Source organism: Lampetra planeri, chromosome 30, assembly GCF_965212315.1.
Source record: "Lampetra planeri chromosome 30, kcLamPlan1.2.h2, whole genome shotgun sequence".
In the NCBI taxonomy this organism is placed as follows: domain Eukaryota; kingdom Metazoa; phylum Chordata; class Hyperoartia; order Petromyzontiformes; family Petromyzontidae; genus Lampetra; species Lampetra planeri.
Window position 1 is genome coordinate 6,945,918 of NC_136136.1, and position 23,665 is coordinate 6,969,582.

The 23,665-nt window shown below is 55.2% G+C and overlaps 1 protein-coding gene and 1 long non-coding RNA gene across 6 annotated transcripts; one reads left to right on the forward strand and one right to left on the reverse strand.

The window, feature by feature from the left end:
* Nucleotides 1-260: 260 nt before the first annotated feature.
* Nucleotides 261-16,532, reverse strand: DGLUCY (D-glutamate cyclase). 5 transcript variants are annotated; one of them, XM_078608607.1, is made up of 12 exons: nucleotides 13,638-14,104; nucleotides 13,219-13,372; nucleotides 12,701-12,893; nucleotides 10,462-10,612; nucleotides 9,042-9,164; nucleotides 7,026-7,241; nucleotides 6,089-6,349; nucleotides 5,498-5,600; nucleotides 4,944-5,092; nucleotides 3,868-3,987; nucleotides 2,247-2,401; nucleotides 261-1,598 (listed from the first exon to the last, which is right to left on the reverse strand). In XM_078608607.1, exons 1-12 carry the CDS (start codon nucleotides 13,741-13,743, stop codon nucleotides 1,449-1,451), a joined length of 1,881 nt encoding a protein of 626 aa, XP_078464733.1. In that variant the 5' UTR covers nucleotides 13,744-14,104; the 3' UTR covers nucleotides 261-1,448. The 5 variants fall into 5 exon arrangements, 4 of the variants coding, with proteins under 4 accessions (XP_078464733.1, XP_078464736.1, XP_078464732.1 ...); XR_013587576.1 differs by lacking the exon at nucleotides 261-1,598 and adding an exon at nucleotides 2,537-3,727 and having other exon boundaries at nucleotides 2,311-2,489; XM_078608610.1 differs by lacking the exon at nucleotides 261-1,598 and having other exon boundaries at nucleotides 2,311-3,727.
* LOC144728890 (uncharacterized) lies at nucleotides 14,713-23,425 on the forward strand. Its single transcript, XR_013587577.1, has 2 exons — nucleotides 14,713-14,936; nucleotides 22,393-23,425. It is a non-coding gene; the product is annotated as an uncharacterized LOC144728890 (long non-coding RNA).
* Nucleotides 23,426-23,665: the final 240 nt, after the last annotated feature.

Consider the following 23,665-nt stretch of genomic DNA (forward strand, 5'->3'; position numbering starts at 1 on the left):
AGATCATCATCATCATCACAGGCATCACTACGATCATCACACTTGATCGTGACATTAATCTTCAAGCCAATAACATCGTCACAATCATCATCAGCCTTGCCTCCACCATGACTGATTCTCGTCACTTGTTCATGAGCACACGGTAAAAAGCTCAACCCAATCGGCACGAAGCCTCATCAACATCATCACAAACACTCGTCATTAACACACTCAATCACATTCATAATCACTCTCATCATCATCACTGACCACTCGAGTCGTTATTAGATTCACGGAAATATGTTTATGGATCACGGCATTACGTCACCCTCACATAAAAGATACAAAAGTCACAACCACCAGGCTGAGTGTTCACCAGGCTGGGTGTTCATTGTTCACCCTCATATGGACGAGATAGTCATTGTTGTCAGTGATGGTGGTGGTGCTGGCCCACTGAAAATGAGACTCGTTCTTGCCTCTTGAGAATCACCTGGTTAAACCAAATAAACTTTCAACTATCCACACCCCCTCTATGTAATCCCCACTGACTGCCCTCACTCCCCACTGACTGCCCTCCATCCCCACTGACTGCCCTCCATCCCCACTGACTGCCCTCACTCCCCACTGACTGCCCTCCATCTCCACTGACTGCCCTCCATCCCCACCACCCAGAAGCCATCACGGCCGTGTACGTGGAACAGCCTCAGTCGGCAACGGAGTTGCAGCACGGGTCAAACAAACGTCGCGATTTTATCACTCCTCACATTTGTGCCGCAAAAAATATCTCCTACATTTTTACACACAGACACTGTCGTTATCGGGACTACGACATGCCTCATAACATGCCTGCACTGTTTGTGTCATTCCGTTACCACGGAGACGTACAAATATATGCGAGTGTCGAACTGTCCAGTGGGATCATGTGTGTGTCTCTGACCGGTGTGTACGGCTGATGTTCATATGAACCTTGTGGCGGTACCCCGGGGTACCATGGTACCCCGGCTCTCGCATAATGTCCGTGATGCAGTCATTTTTAGTCTGTTGATGTTCGGCGATGCAGCAATCGACTCGTCTCGACGAGCTGTACACGATGCACTACGGCACAATCGTCCTCGCTGCGTTTCCACATCGCGGAGTAGCACCGATTTCAGATTGATTGGTACCCCAGTCGCGGAGTGAAGTACACCCCTGGAAAAAAGAGTGTCCCAGAAACAAAATATTTAATTGCCTCGGCCATTTTGTATTATTTGGTACCCTGGGGTACCGCCATAAGATCATTTATGACTGATTTGTACATGTGCGTACGTGCACATAAATTAGCATGTGCGCGCAAGATTCGTAAATCGGGCAATCTAAACTCTAGTTCACCTTCAAATTTCACTCTCGTGCTATCGCTAATTTGAATGTGTCTGCAGCGCAGAGATCCGTGTCGCGCTGCGGTGACCTGAGTCACGTGGCAGCCATCCAGGTCACGTGGCAGCGGGCAGGATTTTCAGCAGGGCCTCGATCATGTCGGAGTGCGTAGGACGGAATGGCAGTCCGTCCACCTCCATGCCCAGCGTCCCCGTGACCCCGCTGCGCACCCCGTAACGAGCGAGGATGGCGAGGAGAGCCTCCTCCTGCGAGGCATGAGGCACAAACACACGGAAACGTGGACACACGGAAACGTGGACACACGGACACGCGGCGTCAGGGAAACGTGACGTGTGCACGTGGCACGGACATGAGACACTGGGGTGCGATGTCCCAGAGTGGATGAGGCCCCTGTCACCTCTGCACGTGTAGGTGACGCAATGGAGGTACGCAGTGCCGGATTAAGCTAGTGCGGGGCCTGCAGCATATGTTATGAAGGGGCCTTAAAAAAAAAATATTCAAGCACAATTTTTTTACTTGCATAGTAAAGTGATTGTATTTTTTTATTTGCTATACAGCCAGATAATACGACAAATTCGCTAACCTTAAACACCCAGTCATTCATAAAAGTTTAAAGCAGTATAGTACTATCGTAATTGAGCAAGTGCAGAATCACTGAACCGGCATTGATAGCTTGAACGCATTTAGCGCGGGGCCCTTGAAAGTGCGGGGCCCGTAGCATATGTAGCTACTTTTGCTACTGGGATAATCCGCCACTGGAAGTACGGACAGGGTAAGCGTAAACAGCAACAGCAACCACCAAACACCCCCACACTATTAGGGAGGGGGTGGGGACGGTGGTGGCAGTGGTGGCGGTGTGGGGGGAGAGGGGGAGGGAAGAGCGGGGGGTTCACCTTCTGCACGGAGGGGAGCGCTCTGCTCCACGCCTGCCTCTGCTCCAGGGAGGCCGGGGTCCCCACGGCGCGGCGCAGGTAACGCTCGTGCACGGCGCAGGTGCGCAGCAGGTACAGGGCGCACGCCACCGCATAGCCGCCCCAGTTGGATACCCCTGCATGGCCGTGGGAGGTGGGAGTCTCGGTGAATGTCTCAGGTGAGGGTGAGTCTCAGGTGAGTGAGAGTCACAGGTGAGTGAGAGTCTCAGGTGAGTGAGAGTCTCAGGTCAGTGTCTCAGGTGAGGGGGAACCTCAGGTGAGTGAGAGTCTCAGGTGAGTGAGAGTCTCAGGTGAGTGAGAGTCTCAGGTGAGGGTGAGCCTCAGGTGAGGGTGAGCCTCAGGTGAGTGAGAGCCCAGGTGAGTGAGAGTCTCAGGTGAGTGAGAGTCACAGGTGAGTGAGAGTGTCTCAGGTGAGTGAGAGTCTCAGGTGAGTGAGAGCCTCAGGTGAGTGAGAGCCTCAGGTGAGGGTGAGCCTCAGGTGAGGGTGAGCCTCAGGTGAGTGAGAGTCTCAGGTGAGTGAGAGCCTCAGGTGAGTGAGAGTCTCAGGTGAGTGAGAGTCTCAGGTGAGTGAGAGTGTCTCAGGTGAGTGAGAGTCTCAGGTGAGTGAGAGCCTCAGGTGAGTGAGAGCCTCAGGTGAGGGTGAGCCTCAGGTGAGGGTGAGCCTCAGGTGAGTGAGAGTCTCAGGTGAGTGAGAGCCTCAGGTGAGTGAGAGTCTCAGGTGAGTGAGAGTCTCAGGTGAGTGAGAGTGTCTCAGGTGAGTGAGAGTCTCCGGTGAGTGAGAGTCTCAGGTGAGTGAGAGTCTCAGGTGAATGTCTCAGGTAAGGGGGAGCCTCAGGTGAGGGTGAGCCTCAGGTGAGTGAGAGTCTCAGGTGAGTGAGAGCCTCAGGTGAGTGAGAGTCTCAGGTGAGTGAGAGTCTCAGGTGAGTGAGAGTGTCTCAGGTGAGTGAGAGTCTCCGGTGAGTGAGAGTCTCAGGTGAGTGAGAGTCTCAGGTGAATGTCTCAGGTAAGGGGGAGCCTCAGGTGAGGGTGAGCCCCAGGTGAGGGTGAGCCTCAGGTGAGGGTGAGCCTCAGGTGAGTGAGAGTCTCAGGTGAGTGAGAGTGTCTCAGTGCATCAGCACTCATCCCTACCCCTATACCTATGTCAACCATTACCCGCACCATTAACTTTATCCCTAGACTACCCCTACAAGTATAACCTGCTTAGGTCTTTGTGGTTGTGCTGCTGCGTAAGCTCTCTCGTGTGGTTTTCGGGTTGTGCCACGCGTTGTTCGGTTGACCCACGCGTTGTTCGGTTGTGCCATGCGTTGTGCCACGCGTTGACCCATGCGTTGTGTCACGCGTTGGGCCAAGCGTTGAGCCACGCGTTGTTCGGCACAATGTCCGACATTTCCAACCACGTACCAGGAGCTTCCTTCGGGCTTCACTCCTTCACGCGAAGGCAGCTTCTTGAGCATGCGCACCAAAACGTCGGACATCAGGCAGTGCAACTCAAAAAACACATCGGAGAGCTATCCCCCCCCCCCCAGTTACCACCCCGTGAGCCTGTCACTCACCCCCACTCACTCCAAGCCCCGCTCCTCACCTGTGGTGATGGTGAAGTCCGCGGGCACCGCGCAGGCGATGACGTCGCCGTTCTTGACATGAGCGCGCACCGCCTCGCTCACCCTCCCCATGCCCAGCTCGTTACCCCCATCCCCAATACCTGCCGGGGCAGGGGGTGGAGAGGGGAGATCGGGAGTGGCGGGGGGGGGTAAGAACGCGACAGTGATTGAGTCGCATACCGTGTAGAATCTTACAACTCGAGAGTTGATTATTTACAAAGTGTACAGGTGACTGCAGAAATTATAGACGAGGGAAAATACCAAAAAATGAAATCTGCGTACTCGTGGCTACACCACGAGAAGGGGAGTGGAGTCAAGGAAGCAGTGAATGGAAAAAAGAGAAAGGAACGAGGAACTGGAAAGGGCAATAAAACAGGTGTTAAGATATTTTAACATCTTAATACCTGTTTTATTGATACTGTCAAGGGAGGTCCCATGATACAGGGAAGGGATGTTGGAACGGACATCCCCACCAAGGCAGACAATGAGCGCACGGCTCAGGAAGAGCAGCCGGGTGAAAGGAGCACCGAGCAGGAAGGGAAGGAGGAGGGGGAGATGGAAGGACCCGGTCAAGACGTCGGGGATGAGAGGGTGATGATGACGAGGGCGGAGAGAAAAGAGAGACGGGAAGAGCGGAAGGGATCTGCACGGAGGAGCAGCATCTTGTTTTTACAGTGGGCGGTGGGGAGAGGGGATGGATTTACGGCGTGCTTGGTCTGATTTAGAAATGTAAATATTGCATTGAATCGTGACCTCGAATCGTAACAATTCAAAGCCAAAGGAGGGAACACGCTGGAGGGCACGACCTTTGCGGAGATGGAGCGATGAAATCGACTCGCGTGCCGGAGAGACACGGCCAGGTCTTTATTCATCAGTTCATCGATTATGAGCGATGGTAATGATGACGACGACGATGAGCTCGGCTCGCCTGAGCCCCCCCCCCCGAACCGAATCTGATTGGTGGCTGCAGCGTTTTTCACTGCAGCCCACGCCGGCGTTAACGCGCTCCCCGTGGAGTCGGGGAACCGACTCCCGGCCCCGCCGCGTGGCCACTCGCCTGTGGTGGAGACCCCGCGCGTGTCCCGCGCCAGCCAAAACAGCTCATCCAGAGGGTCGACCAGGTGCCCGATGTTGATCTTGCGTGCGTTGTAGTAGCACCCGTCGGCCGCCGCGCCCGCGCGCTCGATGGCCACCAGGTGATCATAGCTGCGCCGGGCCGAACACCAGGTGCCCGGCGTGACATACAGAGCCGCGTGCTGGATGCTGCTGTCCCATGTGCTGTGTGATGTGGCCTGTGTCCCATGTTTTCCTGTCCTGTGCGCTTGCCGTTACCTGTACTATGGGTGCTGCTGTCCCCTGTGCTGGGTGCTGTGGCCCATGTCCCCTGTACTGCTGTCCTGGGTGCTGTGTGAAGTGTGCTGTGGCCCGTGTCCCCTGTACTGCTGTCCTGTGTGCTGTGTGAAGTGTACTGTGGCCCGTGTCTCCTGTGCTGCTGTCCTGTGTGTTGTGTGAAGTGTACTGTAGCCCGTGTCTCCTGTGCTGCTGTCCTGTGTGTTGTGTGAAGTGTGCTGTGGCCTGTGTGCTGAGTCCTGCTGTCCGTGGTGCTGGTACCGAGGTGTGGGCCCCTCCGGGCCATCCTCCAGCAGGAAAGCTCGCGCCGCGTCCTGGCCACGTCCCTCCATCGTCACGACCGGGACCTCCTCATCCAAGACCCCTGGGACAAAGACCACGGGGGAAAAACACCCCCCAACAGGTCACACAGACAAGCAGACAGGCAGATGGATAAACAGAGCGACGGGTGTATGGGCACACATACAAGAGAGACAAAGAGAGACACAGACAAGTGTAGAGGAAAACATATAGACAGACATACAAACACATGTACAGACAGACACAGAGCGACGGATATTGAGATGAGCAGAGGGGCAGGCAGACACACACAAACGCGGGCAGAGAGACAGGCAGACTCACAAACATGTGCAAAAATTGGAAAATAGACAGACACATATACAGATAAACGTGCACGAGACATGCACGGAGAGAGACAGACAGATACATAGACTGAGAGGCAGGCAGACACACAGACATGGGCAGAGAGACAGGAAGACAGAGACAGACAAACAGACAGACACAGAGAGGCGGATACTGAGAGGCAGGTGGACACACGGACACACAGAGACAGGAGACAGGGAGTCATCGGACCTTCTCGCAGCGCGTCCGTCACGATGTCACGCATGAGCCCGGCAGCGCGCGCATCCGTGGCCAGGGCCACGCGCTTGCCCAGGGCCCGCAGCGCGGCGGCCATGGCGAGGGCCCCTGGGGGGCCGTCCGTCTCCTCGGGGGGCTGCTGGGTCACGTGGGTGGGGAAGCCGGTGATCAGCAGTACGGAGCGCGAGTGCGACAGGGAGAGTGCCGCGCGCAGCAGCTCCCCTGGCACGTGGAGGTGCTTGATTCCCCGGGAACCTGCTCATAGGGGGGCACACGGGGAAGGGGGGAGGGAGGCACAGCGTTCACGGGGGCATGTGGAGCCACGCGGGTACGGGGGGACATGGGGGGTGCACAGAACAGAGGGCGCGCTCGCAGGCCAAGTCCTGTGCGGCATGTCTTTTTTTTGTATCCGCAATTGTACTCCATTTGTGCCCTCGGCGTCACGTCGTGGAGTGAAGTGTCGATTCGGATCGCCCATGAACCACGGACAAGCTGGAAGGCAGCAGCCAAGCGGTGAGTCGGCGCTACCAGCAAAGCTCTACAGTCCTTTACATGTAAAGTTTTGTTTCAGCCAATTAATGAGTTGTTTATACGTAACATCTTATCCACACTAAGAGGCACATTATCCAATATAAACGTTATCTGAATGCTAGCCGAGTTTTTTAAAATATATATAATTCTCAAAGCTATCATTTATCCAAATTAAGCCATTGAAACCCTACTCAATGATTCTATTGTTCAGACTTGAGAATATCGGTTAACTAGACGGGCAAGCTGGCCCCCGCATCCGAACCCCGTGGCCCAGCCGTAGCGACCTCGATGTTCTGACGCCAGAGCCACCCGGAGACCACTTCCCGCGGTGGGCGAAGGGGGAGGTGGGGCGGCACATTGTTACGAGCGACGCGCGACCGGGTAGCGAACCCATACCCACCCGGGTCGAGCTGCACGTGCCGCTCCAGCGCGTGCACGGCACTCGCCGCCCCGGCGGACACGAGGCTGTAGAGGAGAGGGTCCCGCGACACGCACACCACCTCGGGGGCCCCGGCCTCCCCCTCCTCTCGCTGCTCGGGCGCCGGCCCCGCGCTCTGCCCCTTCACGTCCGTCACGAACATGCAGCCCGGGGCGTGAGTGAACGCCAGGGACAGGTCTGCAAACACGGACAGGCGACGGGGCTGTGTGTGCCGGTTCAAGTTCGTTTTGTCTAACCAGGTGAGGTCTCGACTAGAAACTGGGAGGAGTGTCATTTGCAAGTGAGACCTGTGGCACGAGTCTATGTACATACGTTGAACTTTTTTCGCACCGTAGGTAGCCAACCGTGCTAGTCGGAGGTGGGTACATAGCCAACCGCGCTAATCGGATCAGTAAGAAACGGTGATTTGTGGTGAGATTTTCTAATTTGGGACATTTGGGCGCTGGCACACAATGGCCTACTCATTTGGAATGTACAGGGGATATTTAACGTCCACTGGGTGAAGCAGACGGCGTGTAGACGTGTTATAGAGGTAATAACCAGGACGGACACTGGATTCAGCAAATGCGTTACAGCTGAGCAATGTCGCCACCCAGGAGCCAGGTGAGGGGAGTGCAGGTGAGGGTTGTTCAGGTGAGGGGGTGTACAGGTGAGGCGATGGTGTGCAGGTGAGGGTTGTGCAGGCAAGGGGTGTGCAGGTGAGGGTTGTGCAGGTGAGGGTTGTGCAGGTGAGGGTTGTGCAGGTGAGGGTTGTGCAGGTGAGGGGTGTGCAGGTGAGGGTTGTGCAGGTGAGGGTTGTTCAGGTGAGGGGTGTGCAGGTGAGGGTTGTGCAGGTGAGGGGTGTGCAGGTGAGGGGTGTGCAGATGAGGGTTGTTCAGGTGAGGGGGTGTACAGGTGAGGCGATGGTGTGCAGGTGAGGGTTGTGCAGGCAAGGGTGTGCAGGTGAGGGTTGTGCAGGTGAGGGTTGTGCAGGTGAGGGTTGTGCAGGTGAGGGGTGTGCAGGTGAGGGTTGTGCAGGTGAGGGTTGTGCAGGTGAGGGTTGTGCAGGTGAGGGGTGTGCAGGTGAGGGTTGTGCAGGTGAGGGTTGTTCAGGTGAGGGGTGGGCAGGTGAGGGTTGTGCAGGTGAGAGGTGTGCAGGTGAGGGGTGTGCAGGTGAGGGTTGTGCAGGTGAGGGGTGTGCAGGTGAGGGGTGTGCAGGTGAGGGTTGTGCAGGTGAGGGTTGTTCAGGTGAGGGGGTGTACAGGTGAGGCGATGGTGTGCAGGTGAGGGTTGTGCAGGCAAGGGGTGTACAGGTGAGGGGTGTTCAGGTGAGGGGTGTACAGGTGAGGCGAGGGTGTACAGGGCACTTCACAAAAATGTTAACACTTCTGAGAATTTGCAACAATACTACAAGAAATGTGCCTCCAGGCTCTGGAAACCACCTGGAGAAGATTCCAGGCACGCGTTGACAATGATGGCGAATAAGTGGAAACTCTTTGACTTTTTGAAGTTATTCACATGCATGTGTTATCATGTTACAGTGTATTATACGTTCTTTTTCCATTAAAAATGATAGTCCCATATAAGTGTTAACATTTTTTTTAAGCACCCTGTATAGGCAAGGGGTCCCGTCTGTACAATAAACGGCAGGGCCAGGCGAAAGCAAACTAAGAGGACCCCCAGTAGCCCAAGGTGTCTGCAAAACCACTGTGGGCGACGGTGTGTGTGTGTGTGTCTGTGTGTGTGTGTGTCTGTCTGTGTGTCTGTGTGTGTGTGTCTCTGTGTGTGTCTGTGTGTGTGTGTCTCTGTGTGTGTGTCTGTGTGTGTGTGTCTCTGTGTGTCTCTGTATGTTATGTGTGTGTCTGTGTGTGTCTGTGTGTGTGTGTGTCTGTGTGTGTGTGTCTGTGTGTCTGTGTGTGTGTGTGTTATGTGTGTATGTATGTGTGTGTATGTGTGTTATGTGTGTGTGTGTGTGAAGAGGTGGTTGGGGTCACTTACGAGCGCTCTGCACGGCTTCGACCCCTGTTACCCCGCACGCCCAGAACACGGGGACATCTCCGGGGTCGCTGCTCACAGAGTCCCCGAAATCCGGCGCGGACAGGTCCCGGATCCCAAGCAGTCCTGGGGGAATGGGTAAGCACAAGACAAAGATCCGCCGTATAGCCTTGACAGACTGTTGGGGCAAGTGCTGTTAGTGGGCACACGAGGGGGTGGGCGGCCAGCACCACGCCCGGCCGCCTTTGTCTCCTCAGTGGCGATGTTTACACACCACACTGGGTACTACTTTGAGGCTGAGTCGACCTAGGGGAGGCCCAGGACCGTTTCGGATAATCGTCACTGGTGTTGGCCGTGAGCGGGAATCGAACTCGGGTCACCTGGTTCACCGGGTTCATAGCGCAGCGCGCTAACCGCTACTCTACCGCTATCCGTGTGTGGTTACCCGTAACCACACACGGGTTAACCAGAGATAACCACGTGCGTCTATGATTAAATCACCTGGCGTGCGTCCGATCTCGGCAACCGAGTAGAGGCAATCATCATGATCAAACGGGTTGTTATGGGCTGCTGCGTGGCCATGTAGTGGGCAGCAGAGGGCAGTGCAGAATAATTCAACGTTGGTCTGTACTGTCTAGCACTATGCTCAAGTGTAGTTTACTTGTTTACCCAGGTGAGAACACAAGAGACTAGGGTTAGGATATCATTTGCAAGAGTGGTTTTTGGTTCTCCAAACTGACAGAAGTAAAATAGAGCACAGCAGATCAGACCCCCGTTGATCAGCGTGGCGAAGTATGGTCAAACAACCCACACGACCTACACGGCATGGGGAGGTCCTCATCCGGAAATGGGTTGACAAACATGGCGTTATGTACACAAACAACGACATGCGGACATATCCAGATAACTGCAGACAAGGACACTCCACACTGGGTCCCAACAGGGTAACGAATCAAGGACAACCTTAAATTTCGATTTAAAGCTTTCGTGACTGCAGGGATTCATCTTCTTGGTTCTTTCGGTAAAGTCAACACGTAGAAGGGAAATAATAAAATAATAAAAATAAAACATAATAAAATAATTCTCACGACATTTCGGCCACAATGCAAGCAGCAGTCCTCAGGTGAAGACCAGGTCCTGCTTGCGTTGTGGCCGAAACGTCGTGAGAATAATTTTATTATGTTTTATTATTTTATTATTTCCCTTCTACGTGACTTTACCGAAAGAACCAAGGACAACCTCACAAGGGTAATTACACTAAAGCTAGCCCACGCACCAGTAATCACGCAGGTCTTTAATTTCACGCAGAGCTGCCCGGGGCTGAGCTCCGGAAAATATTTCACAAGAACCGAAAAAAAAAACGATCACAGTTGGCCACACCCGAGCAGCACGACTCCGCATCGCGTCGCGTCGCTCACCGCACCTGGGTCCCCGATGTGCACGGGCGCCCCGTGCACGTCCTGGCGGGGGTGCGTGAGGCGGCACGCCGGTCCCAGGCTCGCCTCGGGCACGGGCCTCATGCTGACCACCAGGCGGCAGTCGAAGCGGCCCGCGACCTCGCACCGGGCAGACGTCTGCGGGGGGGGGGGTTCAGGGCACGGGGTTGAAACAGTGGACACCACCCCGCTGTAACATGACACACCCGGCTACATCAGGAGCCAGCCGGCTATATCAGGGACCATCTTGCTGTATGAGGAGCTAACCCAGCTATATAAAGTTCAAGTTCATTTATTAGGTATAGTCCTGTGAGCCATTCGGCTCTTGAATCGGGTGCAACCGCAACAAACAAAAAACATGAACAAGGAAACATCTTAAAGTGACTATGTGACTAAGTGCAAAGAGAAAATCCAGGAAAAACAAAGCAAAAATTCCAGGAAAAAATACCGTACACCAACGCGGTGTGCAAAAAACCCAATTGGGTGCAAGTCAAACAACAACAACCACAAGACAACTTAGATTAAGGCCATCAGTCTTACTCCGTACTACAACAAACGAACATGGTCAAACCAAAACACTTTTCGAAATCACCAAAATAAAGCCATAAAAGCAATGTAACAGTAATCATAGGAACTGTGACCGAATTTTCACAATAAACGACATAAACAACATGTACCACCAACTCATAGCTGGCTGCATTAGTCACTCCACAACATCAGGAGCCAACCCAGCAATATCAGGAGCCGCGTCACTATATCACGAGTCAGGCAGATACTTCTCCAACCCTCAGTATCCACTCCGTCTCTCCTGCCTTTCTCCGTTTATGTGCAATGAACGAGCCGTTTCCCAAAACGTCGCCTATTATATACGTTTACATTGAAGGCCACACAGTGTTGTTGACGACTTACAAAGTCCCGTCATTTATTTATAATTGTGTGCATGGCTTTGAAGTCGTGCGGGGCAGAGCAGAGCCGTGAGTCTTCGCGTCGCGTCTGTAAGAGGCAGTGGATGCATCGGTTGGGTAAAAGCTGTGGCCGCCGCAGTCAGCGCACGTGTGGAGCCACGCATGGCTCAGGGTATCCACAGTGACTCCTCCGTCACGTAAACGCGTGCCGCGTTCAAGCCGCTATCGCCATCCCTGGTGAGCGCGAAAGATGATTTCTTATTCCCTTCGCCTCCACACCCCTTAAAGGGCACGCAGCAGAGATGTGACGGGGCAGGGTCGAGGGCCGTGCACTCCCCCCGTGCCCTAGACGCGCTACTCACGCTAACGCTGCGTGTGGGCGCGGGGGCGCGCAGCGAAGTGGGGGCGCGCAGAGAGGCGGATGCCCATCTCCTCCGGGCCGCCCTGCAAACGCGAGCGGGGACGTGGCCAGGGTTCATTAACTTCACCACGCGGCGGACGCCACAGTTAAAATGTTCCCCGTGTAGCCACATACGGATAGTGCTGTCAGGGAACACGTACGAAGGCTGGCACGGCACACGCAAATGATGGTGTGGCTACCATGATGCTTAGCTGCCGTTATTTCCCCAGTGCTGATGTTTATTCGCCGAACCAGATACTCTAATGCAGGGGTGGGGAACGTCCGGCCCGTGGGCCGTATAAGGCCCGCGGAATCATTTTTTGTGGCCCTGCCAAGGCAACCGCAGGCGGGACTCTAAATTCAATAAATCTAGAAGCAAACCTGGAAAAGCAGTTGCGAGTAGCAACATCATCAATAGCAGCTAACATCACACGCCTCGCCAAAGAGAAGCAGTTCCAGCCATCACATTAGGGGTGAGTTAATGAAATGTTTAACCAAATATAAAAGGCGAATTTTTAAGTTGATAATTTTGTATGGCCCGCGAATTATGTTATAAATATCCAAATGGCCCTTGGCAGAAAAAAGGTTCCCCACCCCTGCTCTAATGTAACGAGCCGGAATTCTTAGTCGGCGCTCCAGACATCGCGTCTCAACGATAGGCACCGCAGACAGCGCCTCTATCGATGAGATCTGAACTTCAGATAGCGATGTCGATGGAGAGTCCACGAGGTTATTTTTTACAATAGTGGTCGAGAATACCGTACGACATCACTTGTGGGGGCTGGGGCTGGGGCTGAGGACACGCAGGTGGGGACACGGGAGGACGGGGGCGTGCAGCAGAGACACGAGGACACACGGGGTCACACGGGGACACGGGGGAGGAGACAGCGCATGGGGAGGGCATGGGGGCAGGTCACGCACGCGGTACATGCTGACGTTGCGGCCCTGCTGAACATTGCGCACGGGGATCCCCGCCTCCAGCAGGAGTCGCTCGAACGAGAAGCTGCAGCCGAGGTAGAAGGAGACGAGCGGGCTGGGCCCCGGGGCGGGCAGGGAGTCGGGCAGCCCGGTCAGCTGCCCGTGCTCGTAGCGACGGTAGCCCGGGCAGTCCGTGCTGCGCGTGTGAGAGCCGGGGAGGGGGGCAGGCGAATGTTGAAGGCGACGCGATGCTTCTACTGCACGCATGTCCATTCATGGTTGATCATCGTGATGATGTTGACATTGATGCTGGTTATGACAGCGATTGTTATCTATACAAAGCGAGGGTTATTTTGCCATCCTTGACGCTGCGTGGATAAGTGAGGATTGTTAAAAAAAAAAAAGACATTAACTGTTAAGATTATGATGACGCTGCGATAATGCCCTTGCTGCCGATGATATTGATGGATTTGATAGTGCTGCTGCTGATGGCGATTACGATGATGATGATGACGAGTTACCGTATGTCAGAGTGGGCAGCGAGGGGAGGTGCTGCCCACTCGTCGGGCTGGCTGCGGTAGAGCAGAGGCAGTGGGCCGGCGTTTGCGCGGCAGAATCGCTCAAACTCATCCGCCACGGACTCCTCCACCACCACCAAGTTCGCCTGCGTGAAGCCTGCAGGGCACGCGGGCACACAAGAGTCATGACCCAGGCCAGCGCGACTCTGGTTCCCACCCTGTTTGGGCACTCGGCCAAGCACAGACTGTGCTGGAATCCAACTCGTTCTTCCCATGCAGAGACCGACGCAGTTGCTCCAATGCTCGGCAAGCTCCATGCCCTGTGCTCACCCAAAACGCATGCCCGGACATCACCAACACATACCCAGTGCTCACCCACAGATGAGCCGAATGCTCACATTCAATCGCCGAGCAGTGCTTACCTTCAGCCATGCCGGACGTAGACCTGCCTCTGAGCTGACCGCTTCTGATTAGACGTCGCACCTCTGCCGGGTCCATGGCGCCCAGTGCCAGCGGAGACAGCTCCATGATTCTCTCACTGAGGCTGCTCTTTCTCACGGAGACTAATCTGAGAGGGGCTATGGCCTCGACACGCTAACTCTGAGGCGGTAGGGACGCGGGGCACCTTGACAGTCGCGATAACGCGGGGTGTGGACTCTGACCTGACGGGGGTTGTTAATGAGAAGCCACGATGGTCCAAGATTACAAACATCAACCCGACATCCACGCAACATTAACCCAACATCACCAACATCAGCATTCACACACTCACCCAACATCACACGGCATAGACCAACATTCATACATTCACCCAACATCACACGGCATAGGCCAACATTCACACATTCACCAAACATCACACGGCATAGGCCAACATTCACACATCCACCCAACATCACACGGCATAAGCCAACATTCACACATCCACCCAACATCACACGGCATAGGCCAACATTCACACTCACCCAACATCACACGGCATAGGCCAGCATTCACACATCCACCCAACATCACACGGCATAGGCCAACATTCACACATCCACCCAACATCACACGGCATAGGCCAACATTCACACACTCACCCAACATCACACGGCATAGGCCAACATTCACACATTCACACAACATCACACGGCATAGGCCAACATTCACACATCCACCCAACATCACACGGCAGAGGCCAACATTCACACATCCACCCAACATCACACGGCATAGGCCAACATTCACACATCCACCCAACATCACACGGCAGAGGCCAACATTCACACATCCACCCAACATCACATGGCATAGGCCAACATTCACACACTCACCCAACATCACACGGCACAGGCCAACATTCACACATCCACCCATCACACACAACGACCCAATGTAAGCCGTGCGCCCCGTTGAGGCCTCTCGTGGCTGTAGGGGTGAAATCACTGACCCCTGCGTTCTCCATCCATAGCGAACCCCCCCCCCACATCACCCCCCCCCCCGCCGCCACACAACCCTCCTCCATCACCATTTCATACCAATTCACGACCCGTTCTGAAAAGCAAAAATAACAATTTCGTTTCTGTTTGCAATGGAGCAAATGTGACCGCAGTGCCCTCTCGTGGCCGCAACGGGCCACGTGAAAGCCGTTCCGTGCGGAGGATGAGGAACTGATAAAGGGCCACAGATGAGCAACCACGGGACGGGAACAGCCTCGGACAAGGCCACGGGACCACGCAGTGAGAACCACACAGAGACAACGACAACCACGCATAGACAACCACACAGAGACAACCACGCAGCCATAACCACGCAGAGACAACCACAGAATCAAGGTGACATATCCACAAAACGCGGCGGGGCCACGTGTCCACACCAAGCACCACAACAACAACAGTAGCAGCAGTCACTACAACAGCAGCAGTCACTACAACAGCAGCAGTCACTACAACAGCAGCAGTCACTACAACAGCAGCAGTCACTACAACAGCAGCAGTCACTACAACAGCAGCAACCACTACAGCAGCAACCACTACAGCAGCTGCAGTCACTACAACAGCAGCAGCAGCAACCACTACAGCAGCAGCAGCAACCACTACAGCAGCAGCAGTCACTACAACAGCAGCAGTCACTACAACAGCAGCAGCAGCAACCACTACAGCAGCAGCAGTCACTACAACAGCAGCAGCAACCACTACAACAGCAGCAGTCACTACAACAGCAGCAGTCACTACAACAGCAGCAGCAACCACTACAGCAGCAGCAGTCACTACAACAGCAGCAGTCACTACAACAGCAGCAGCAACCACTACAACAGCAGCAGTCACTACAACAGCAGCAGCAACCACTACAACAGCAGCAGCAGCAACCACTACAGCAGCAGCAGTCACTACAACAGCAGCAGCAACCACTACAACAGCAGCAGTCACTACAACAGCAGCAGTCACTACAACAGCAGCAGCAACCACTACAGCAGCAGCAGTCACTACAACAGCAGCAGTCACTACAACAGCAGCAGCAACCACTACAACAGCAGCAACCACTACAGCAGCAGCAGTCACTACAACAGCAGCAGCAACCACTACAACAGCAGCAGTCACTACAACAGCAGCAGCAACCACTACAACAGCAGCAGCAACCACTACAACAGCAGCAGTCACTACAACAGCAGCAGCAACCACTACAACAGCAGCAGCAACCACTACAACAGCAGCAGCAACCACTACAACAGCAGCAGTCACTACAACAGCAGCAGCAACCACTACAACAGCAGCAGTCACTACAACAGCAGCAGCAACCACTACAACAGCAGCAGTCACTACAACAGCAGCAGTCACTACAACAGCAGCAGCAACCACTACAACAGCAGCAGTCACTACAACAGCAGCAGCAACCACTACAACAGCAGCAGTCACTACAACAGCAGCAACCACTACAACAGCAGCAGCAACCACTACAACAGCAGCAGCAACCACTACAACAGCAGCAGCAACCACTACAACAGCAGCAACCACTACAACAGCAGCAGCAGTCACTACAACAACAGTAGCAACCACTACAACAGCAGCAGCAGCAACCACTACAACAACAGCAGCAGCTACTGACGGTGCCAGCTGGCGGCAGCAAGCGCTCATCTCCAGAGCGAGAGAGACAGAGCGAGAGAGACAGAGAGAGAGAGACAGAGAGAGAGAGACAGAGAGAGAGAGAGACAGAGCGAGAGAGACAGAGAGAGATGGTTTCGGCTCTTACCGGGCGGGAGTCGTCAGGTATTGCAGGGAGCTCGCGGCCTCGTCGGATCCCTCGGCAGGAGCCGGATGCGAGGGCGGCAACTCAAATCCCCAAGGCCCCTTCCGCCCCCCTCTCATCCCCACTCTGCCCCCCCCCTCTCATCCCCACTCTGCCCCCCTCTCAACCCCCACTCTCAACCCCCACTCTGCCCCCCTCTCATCCCCACTCTGTCCCCCTCTCATCCCCACTCTGCCCCCCCTCTCATCCCCACTCTGCCCCCCTCTCATCCCCACTCTGTCCCCCTCTCATCTCCACTCTGCCCCCCCTCTCATCCCCACTCTGTCCCCCTCTCATCCCCACTCTGCCCCCCTCTCATCCCCACTCTGTCCCCCTCTCATCCCCCACTCTGCCCCCCTCTCATCCCCACTCTGCCCCCCTCTCATCCCCACTCTGCCCCCCTCTCATCCCCACTCTGCCCCCCTCTCATCCCCACTCTGCCCCCCTCTCATCCCCACTCTGTCCCCCTCTCATCCCCGCTCTGCCCCCCTCTCAACCCCCACTCTGCCCCCCTCTCAACCCCCACTCTGCCCCCCTCTCAACCCCACTCTGCCCCCCTCTCAACCCCCACTCTGCCCCCCTCTCAACCCCCACTCTGCCCCCCTCTCAACCCCCACTCTGCCCCCCTCTCATCCCCACTCTGCCCCCCCCTCTCATCCCCACTCTGCCCCCCTCTCATCCCCACTCTGCCCCCCTCTCAACCCCCACTCTGCCCCCCTCTCATCCCCACTCTGCCCGCCTCTCATCCCCACTCTACCCCCCTCTCAACCCCCACTCTGCCCCCCTCTCATGCCCACTCTGCCCCCCTCTCATCCCCACTCTGTCCCCCTCTCATTCCCACTCTGCCCCCCCTCTCATTCCCCACTCTGCCCCCCTCTCATCCCCACTCTGCCCCCCTCTCAACCCCCACTCTGCCCCCCTCTCATCCCCACTCTGCTCCCCTCTCAACCCCCACTCTGTCCCCCTCTCATCCCCACTCTGCCCCCCCTCTCATCCCCACTCTGCCCCCCTCTCATCCCCACTCTGTCCCCCTCTCATCTCCACTCTGCCCCCCCCTCTCATCCCCACTCTGTCCCCCTCTCATCCCCACTCTGCCCCCCTCTCATCCCCACTCTGTCCCCCTCTCATCCCCCACTCTGCCCCCCTCTCATCCCCACTCTGCCCCCCTCTCATCCCCACTCTGCCCCCCTCTCATCCCCACTCTGCCCCCCTCTCATCCCCACTCTGCCCCCCTCTCATCCCCACTCTGTCCCCCTCTCATCCCCGCTCTGCCCCCCTCTCAACCCCCACTCTGCCCCCTCTCAACCCCACTCTGCCCCCCTCTCAACCCCCACTCTGCCCCCCTCTCAACCCCCACTCTGCCCCCCTCTCAACCCCCACTCTGCCCCCCTCTCATCCCCACTCTGCCCCCCCCTCTCATCCCCACTCTGCCCCCCCTCTCATCCCCACTCTGCCCCCCTCTCAACCCCCACTCTGCCCCCCTCTCATCCCCACTCTGCCCGCCTCTCATCCCCACTCTGCCCCCCTCTCAACCCCCACTCTGCCCCCCTCTCATCCCCACTCTGCCCCCCTCTCATCCCCACTCTGTCCCCCTCTCATTCCCACTCTGCCCCCCCTCTCATTCCCCACTCTGCCCCCCTCTCATCCCCACTCTGCCCCCCTCTCAACCCCCACTCTGCCCCCCTCTCATCCCCACTCTGCCCCCCTCTCAACCCCCACTCTGTCCCCCTCTCATCTCCACTCTGCCCCCCCTCTCATTCCCCACTCTGCCCCCCTCTCATCCCCCACTCTGTCCCCCTCTCATCCCCACTCTGCCCCCCCTCTCATTCCCACTCTGCCCCCCTCTCAACCCCCACTCTGCCCCCCTCTCATCCCCACTCTGCCCCCCCCTCTCATCCCCACTCTGCCCCCCCTCTCATCCCCACTCTGCCCCCCTCTCAACCCCCACTCTGCCCCCCTCTCATCCCCACTCTGCCCCCCTCTCATCCCCACTCTGCCCCCCTCTCAACCCCCACTCTGCCCCCCTCTCATCCCCCACTCTGTCCCCCTCTCATCCCCACTCTGCCCCCCCTCTCATTCCCACTCTGCCCCCCTCTCAACCCCCACTCTGCCCCCCTCTCATCCCCACTCTGCCCCCCCCTCTCATTCCCCACTCTGCCCCCCTCTCACCCCCACTCTGCCCCCCTCTCAACCCCCACTCTGCCCCCCTCTCATCCCCACTCTGCCCCCCCTCTCATTCCCCACTCTGCCCCCCCCTCTCATTCCCCACTCTGCCCCCCTCTCACCCCCACTCTGCCCCCCTCTCAACCCCCACTCTGCCCCCCTCTCAACCCCCACTTTGCCCCCCTCTCATCCCCACTCTGCCCCCCCCTCTCATTCCCCACTCTGCCCCCCTCTCACCCCCACTCTGCCCCCCTCTCAACCCCCACTCTGTCCCCCTCTCATCCCCACTCTGCCCCCCCTCTCATTCCCCACTCTGCCCCCCTCTCACCCCCACTCTGCCCCCCTCTCAACCCCCACTCTGCCCCCCTCTCATCCCCACTCTGCCCCCCTCTCATCCCCCACTCTGCCCCCTTCTCATCAACAACTCTGCCCCCACCTCTCTTCTCTCTATTTTCTCTCTCTCCCCTCTCTGCCAGATCCCCCCCCCCACACTGTTGAGTTTCCACAACACCCGTGACCCGAGCTGCGATAATGGCTTACGGTGGGTGCTGACATATTCCCAAGGTCGGCGATTGCGCGCGTTTGGGTGTGCGGGGAGCGGTAGTGTAGCGGTTAGCGCGCTGCGCTGCGAAATCCGCCGACTCCCGCTCACTGCCAACACCGGTGACTGTTATCTGAACCGGTACCTGGGCCTCCTCTAGGTCGACTCAGCCTCAAAATTTGTACCTGGTGCGGTGTGTAAAAAAAAAAATCAGCACTGGGGGAGACAAAGGCGGCCCGGCGTGATGCTCCATGGTTACCCGACCCCCCCTTCTGTGCCCTGCCGGACTTAATAGGTTTCTCGCTTACAACACCCAACAGTCTGTTACAAACTACACGGTGGGGGGGGGGACCACACCACACCACATTCCAGCTCCCTTTTGGTTAACTCCGTCTCTCCTAGGCCGTCCCTTTGCCTGGTGTCTTCCCCCAAACACAATCCCATGACCGCATTGCACAAGGCACCGTTGACAGGCGGGGGGGGGGGCTCTGGGAGTGCTGGCCCATGGGGGGGCCCTAAGCATGCGTGCATTCTTGCCTCACCCTCCCTTTTGGTTAATTATCTCTTCGTGAGACGTGCAAGAGATGTATGTGTGTTGAACTTGTTTCGCACCGTACGTAGCTAATTCTAGATTTGAAGCTTTCGTGACTGCAATGATTCATATTCTCAGGTTTTTTCGGTAAAGTCACGTAGGTAAAAACATTAAAATTAATGAAAGTAAAATAAAACAAAATAAAATTCACGACGTTTCGGAGGCAACACAAGTCTCCGTCATCAGGTGGGACCGTCACAGCCGAATTAGCTGCATCAAGTGAAGCAATGATTCAAGATGTAATCCCTTATAAGCAAGTTGAAGGGAGGTGGAGAGGGGGGGGGAGAGAGCTTATCAGGCTGTGGTAGCCAATGAATGGAAACGTATCGGGAGGGAGGAGGAGCGGTGATCAAAGACTGCACGCAGTGCTCAACACAATGAATGGAAACGTGGCGAGCGGTGATCAAAGAACAATGAAGAGATTACTGTTAAACACTGTGGATGTTAACACTCGGTGAAGTAAATTAAAATAGTGCCTGTCAGATAAGATGGTCCAAAAAGTGTAATTAAGTCTTTTTTGCGTGGTTAATAACATCTTTCCAGTGATTACTGAGTTTGTACCCATCATCACGGTTGAAATTATGTCTGTGTTTGTATATTTGTATGGCTTCGTGTACAAACCTTTGATGGTAGCCCGGAGGTTTGCAGAGAACCTTGGTCTCGGAAAAGACAATTTCATGAGAGCCCGCCGAGTTGTAGCAATGATCGGCCACATGGCCTCCCAGCATTGAACCACTTCTTGGACCACATCAATTCTAGACACCCATCTATCAGATTCACCATGGAAGTGGAGAAAGACGGTAAACTACCATTCTTGGATATCCTGTTTAAGAGGAGGCTTGACGGATCCTTGGGACATTCTGTCTACAGGAAAGCCACCCACACAAATTCCTACTTGAAACCGGATTCCCACCACCACCCATCTCAAAAGAATTCTCTCATCAAAACGCTATACCACAGAGCCCATGGCATTTCTGACCAACACCACCTGACTGATGAATTAAGACATGTACATCGGGCCCTCAGGATGAACGGATACTCTGACCGCACTATCCGCCAAGCTGTCTCTCCCACCACACAGAAACAACCACATGAAACTCTGACCAAAACTATCACGTTACCATACATAGCAGGCGTGACCAAAAAGATCTCCAAAATTCTAAACAAACATAAGATCCAAGTCCGATTCAGTACAGTGCATAAAATCCGTGATCTGATTCCATCTGTGAAGGATGTCGTTCCTGACTTACAGTATCCTGGAGTCTACAAATTGAGTTGCATTTGTGGTGATTGCTACATTGGAGAAACAAAACGTCATGTTGCTGATCGTGTCCGCGAGCACAAGTCAGATCTGAAACACGGCAGAACTGATTCTTCGGCCGTTGCCGATCATTGCTACAACTCGGCGGGCTCTCATGAAATTGTCTTTTCCGAGACCAAGGTTCTCTGCAAACCTCCGGGCTACCATCAAAGGTTTGTACACGAAGCCATACAAATATACAAACACAGACATAATTTCAACCGTGATGATGGGTACAAACTCAGTAATCACTGGAAAGATGTTATTAACCACGCAAAAAAGACTTAATTACACTTTTTGGACCATCTTATCTGACAGGCACTATTTTAATTTACTTCACCGAGTGTTAACATCCACAGTGTTTAACAGTAATCTCTTCATTGTTCTTTGATCACCGCTCGCCACGTTTCCATTCATTGTGTTGAGCACTACGTGATGTCTTTGATCACCGCTCGCCCTCCGTCCCGGCGCGTCTCCATTCATTGTGTTGAGCACTGCGTGCAGTCTTTGATCGCCGCTCGCCCTCCGTCCCGACACGTCTCCATTCATTGTGTTGAGCACTGCGTGCAGTCTTTGATCACCGCTCCTCCTCCCTCCCGATACGTTTCCATTCATTGGCTACCACAGCCTGATAAGCTCTCTCCCCCCCCCTCTCCACCTCCCTTCAACTTGCTTATAAGGGATTACATCTTGAATCATTGCTTCACTTGATGCAGCTAATTCGGCTGTGACGGTCCCACCTGATGACGGAGACTTGTGTTGCCTCCGAAACGTCGTGAATTTTATTTTGTTTTATTTTACTTTCATTAATTTTAATGTTTTTACCTACGTGACTTTACCGAAAAAACCTGAGAATACGTACGTAGCTAACCGCGCTAATCGTAGGTGCGGATGGGACTGTAGGGAGATGAGGGGTGATACAGGCAAGGCAGGAGGTTATTAAAATGTCAATTCACTAAGTTTTAATATTTATTAGGATCTGAATTCTGATATTTGGTTTACATATTTGTTCGTGAATCTGATGCCCTTTCATTTTCTTGGGGCCCTAAGCTTTTGCTTAGTTTGCTTATGCCCAGCGCCACCCCTGGTGATCAGGGCGTGGGGCAGGTCAGGGCAGCGGACTGGTCAGGGGACGGGGTCAGGGCGTGGGACAGGTCAGGGCAGCGGACTGGTCAGGGGACGGGGTCAGGGCGTGGGACAGGTCAGGGCATGGAACAGGTCAGGGCACGGGACGGGTCAGGGAGCGGGACAGGTGCGCGAGGCAGCAAGGATCGGACACCGATATTGCTTTACACGTTTTTTTTATTGCGAAAGGTGGACACGCGGACGGAGGGTGGACACTCTTAAGTGTGTGGGTGGACACGCGGCCTCGGCAAACCCGCTGCTCCCACGAGGAACAAGGTCGACTTGGTTCACGCCCGTCTCTGCTGCCCGTCGCCTCGCCTGCCTCACTATGCCTGACGCGTCGCACCTGCGGCCGGCGCGGCCCCCGGAACTACGCGCACAGCGACTGGGCTATGACCGACGAACAGGACACACTCTACACGCGGAGGCTCGCGAGGGCCCGCGAGCCGGCACGCACACTGCACATGGAACACATGGAGATAGACAAAATAGATGTGTGTGTGCGCGTATATATCTGAAAAGCTATTCTCTCAAATAACGGCATGACAAGAACTCCGCGCGGCTCCTCCCGTCTTGCTCCTTCGGTGTCCCCCCGCCCCACCCCCCCTCGATGTCTCCCCATTCCCAGGGTCCTCACTCTAACCTCCCCCCACCTCATTACTCTCGGGTCACTGAGATCGCGAATGGTTTCACAAAATGAACAAAAAAAACGGAACAGAAGCGGCCCCCCCCCCCCCCCCCGACGAGGAGGTGGGTTTAGTTGCAGGGTTATGGTCAGTGAGAGGGCTGGAACTAGTGGCTGGTTGGTTAGGGGTCTGTGAGACAGGCTGGTACTAGTAGCTGGTTGGTTAGAGATCAGTGATAGAGGGCTGGTACTAGTGGCTGGTTGGTTAGGGGTCAGTGATAGAGGGTTGGTACTAGTAGCTGGTTGGTTAGAGGTCAGTGATAGAGGGTTGGTACTAGTGGCTACCGGCTAAGGGTAGGGCTAGCATTTGATTGGCCAGTTAGCTCCAACACAAACCCCATGTCCATCCTTAAATGGTAATAAACGCCCGTTCCTGTTTTTGGTTTCATCTTGTTTTGTTTCTGAGCCCCGAAAGGCCTGCTCCGCTATCGGCAATTTCCATCTTGCCAATTTCGCAGCTCCCCCAAGGCTTGGAGCAAACATAATCAGAATTCCGTTCTGTCTCCCCACATGAATAAATGTGTTTTAAACCATCAACCTGTTTGATTTACAGACCAATATCAAGCGGCATTTGTTTAATGAAGACAAATCCGGACCGGTTTTGACCTTCTGTGGGTCTCATTAACAGGGTCAGGCTTGTTCCAACAAATATTGCTGGGCAAGAGCACTCCATATAAACTATGGGACCGCCGTTCCCAGCTCGAGGGACCTCGAGGGACCAGCACGACCCCAGCACCGCGAGAACAATGGGGAGGTGTGGCCACCGGGCCATTGTGG

Excerpts from the sequence above, each read along its gene's own strand:
- DGLUCY (XM_078608606.1), bottom strand. The coding sequence starts at position 13,743 with ATGGAGCTGTCTCCGCTGGCACTGGGCGCCATGGACCCGGCAGAGGTG. Across the intron at positions 10,613-12,700 it reads GCAACGTCAGCATGTACCGC|ACGTCTGCCCGGTGCGAGGT; the intron begins GTGCGTGACCTG and ends CCCCCCCCGCAG. Across the intron at positions 9,165-10,461 it reads CGTGCACATCGGGGACCCAG|GACTGCTTGGGATCCGGGAC; the intron begins GTGCGGTGAGCG and ends CCATTCCCCCAG.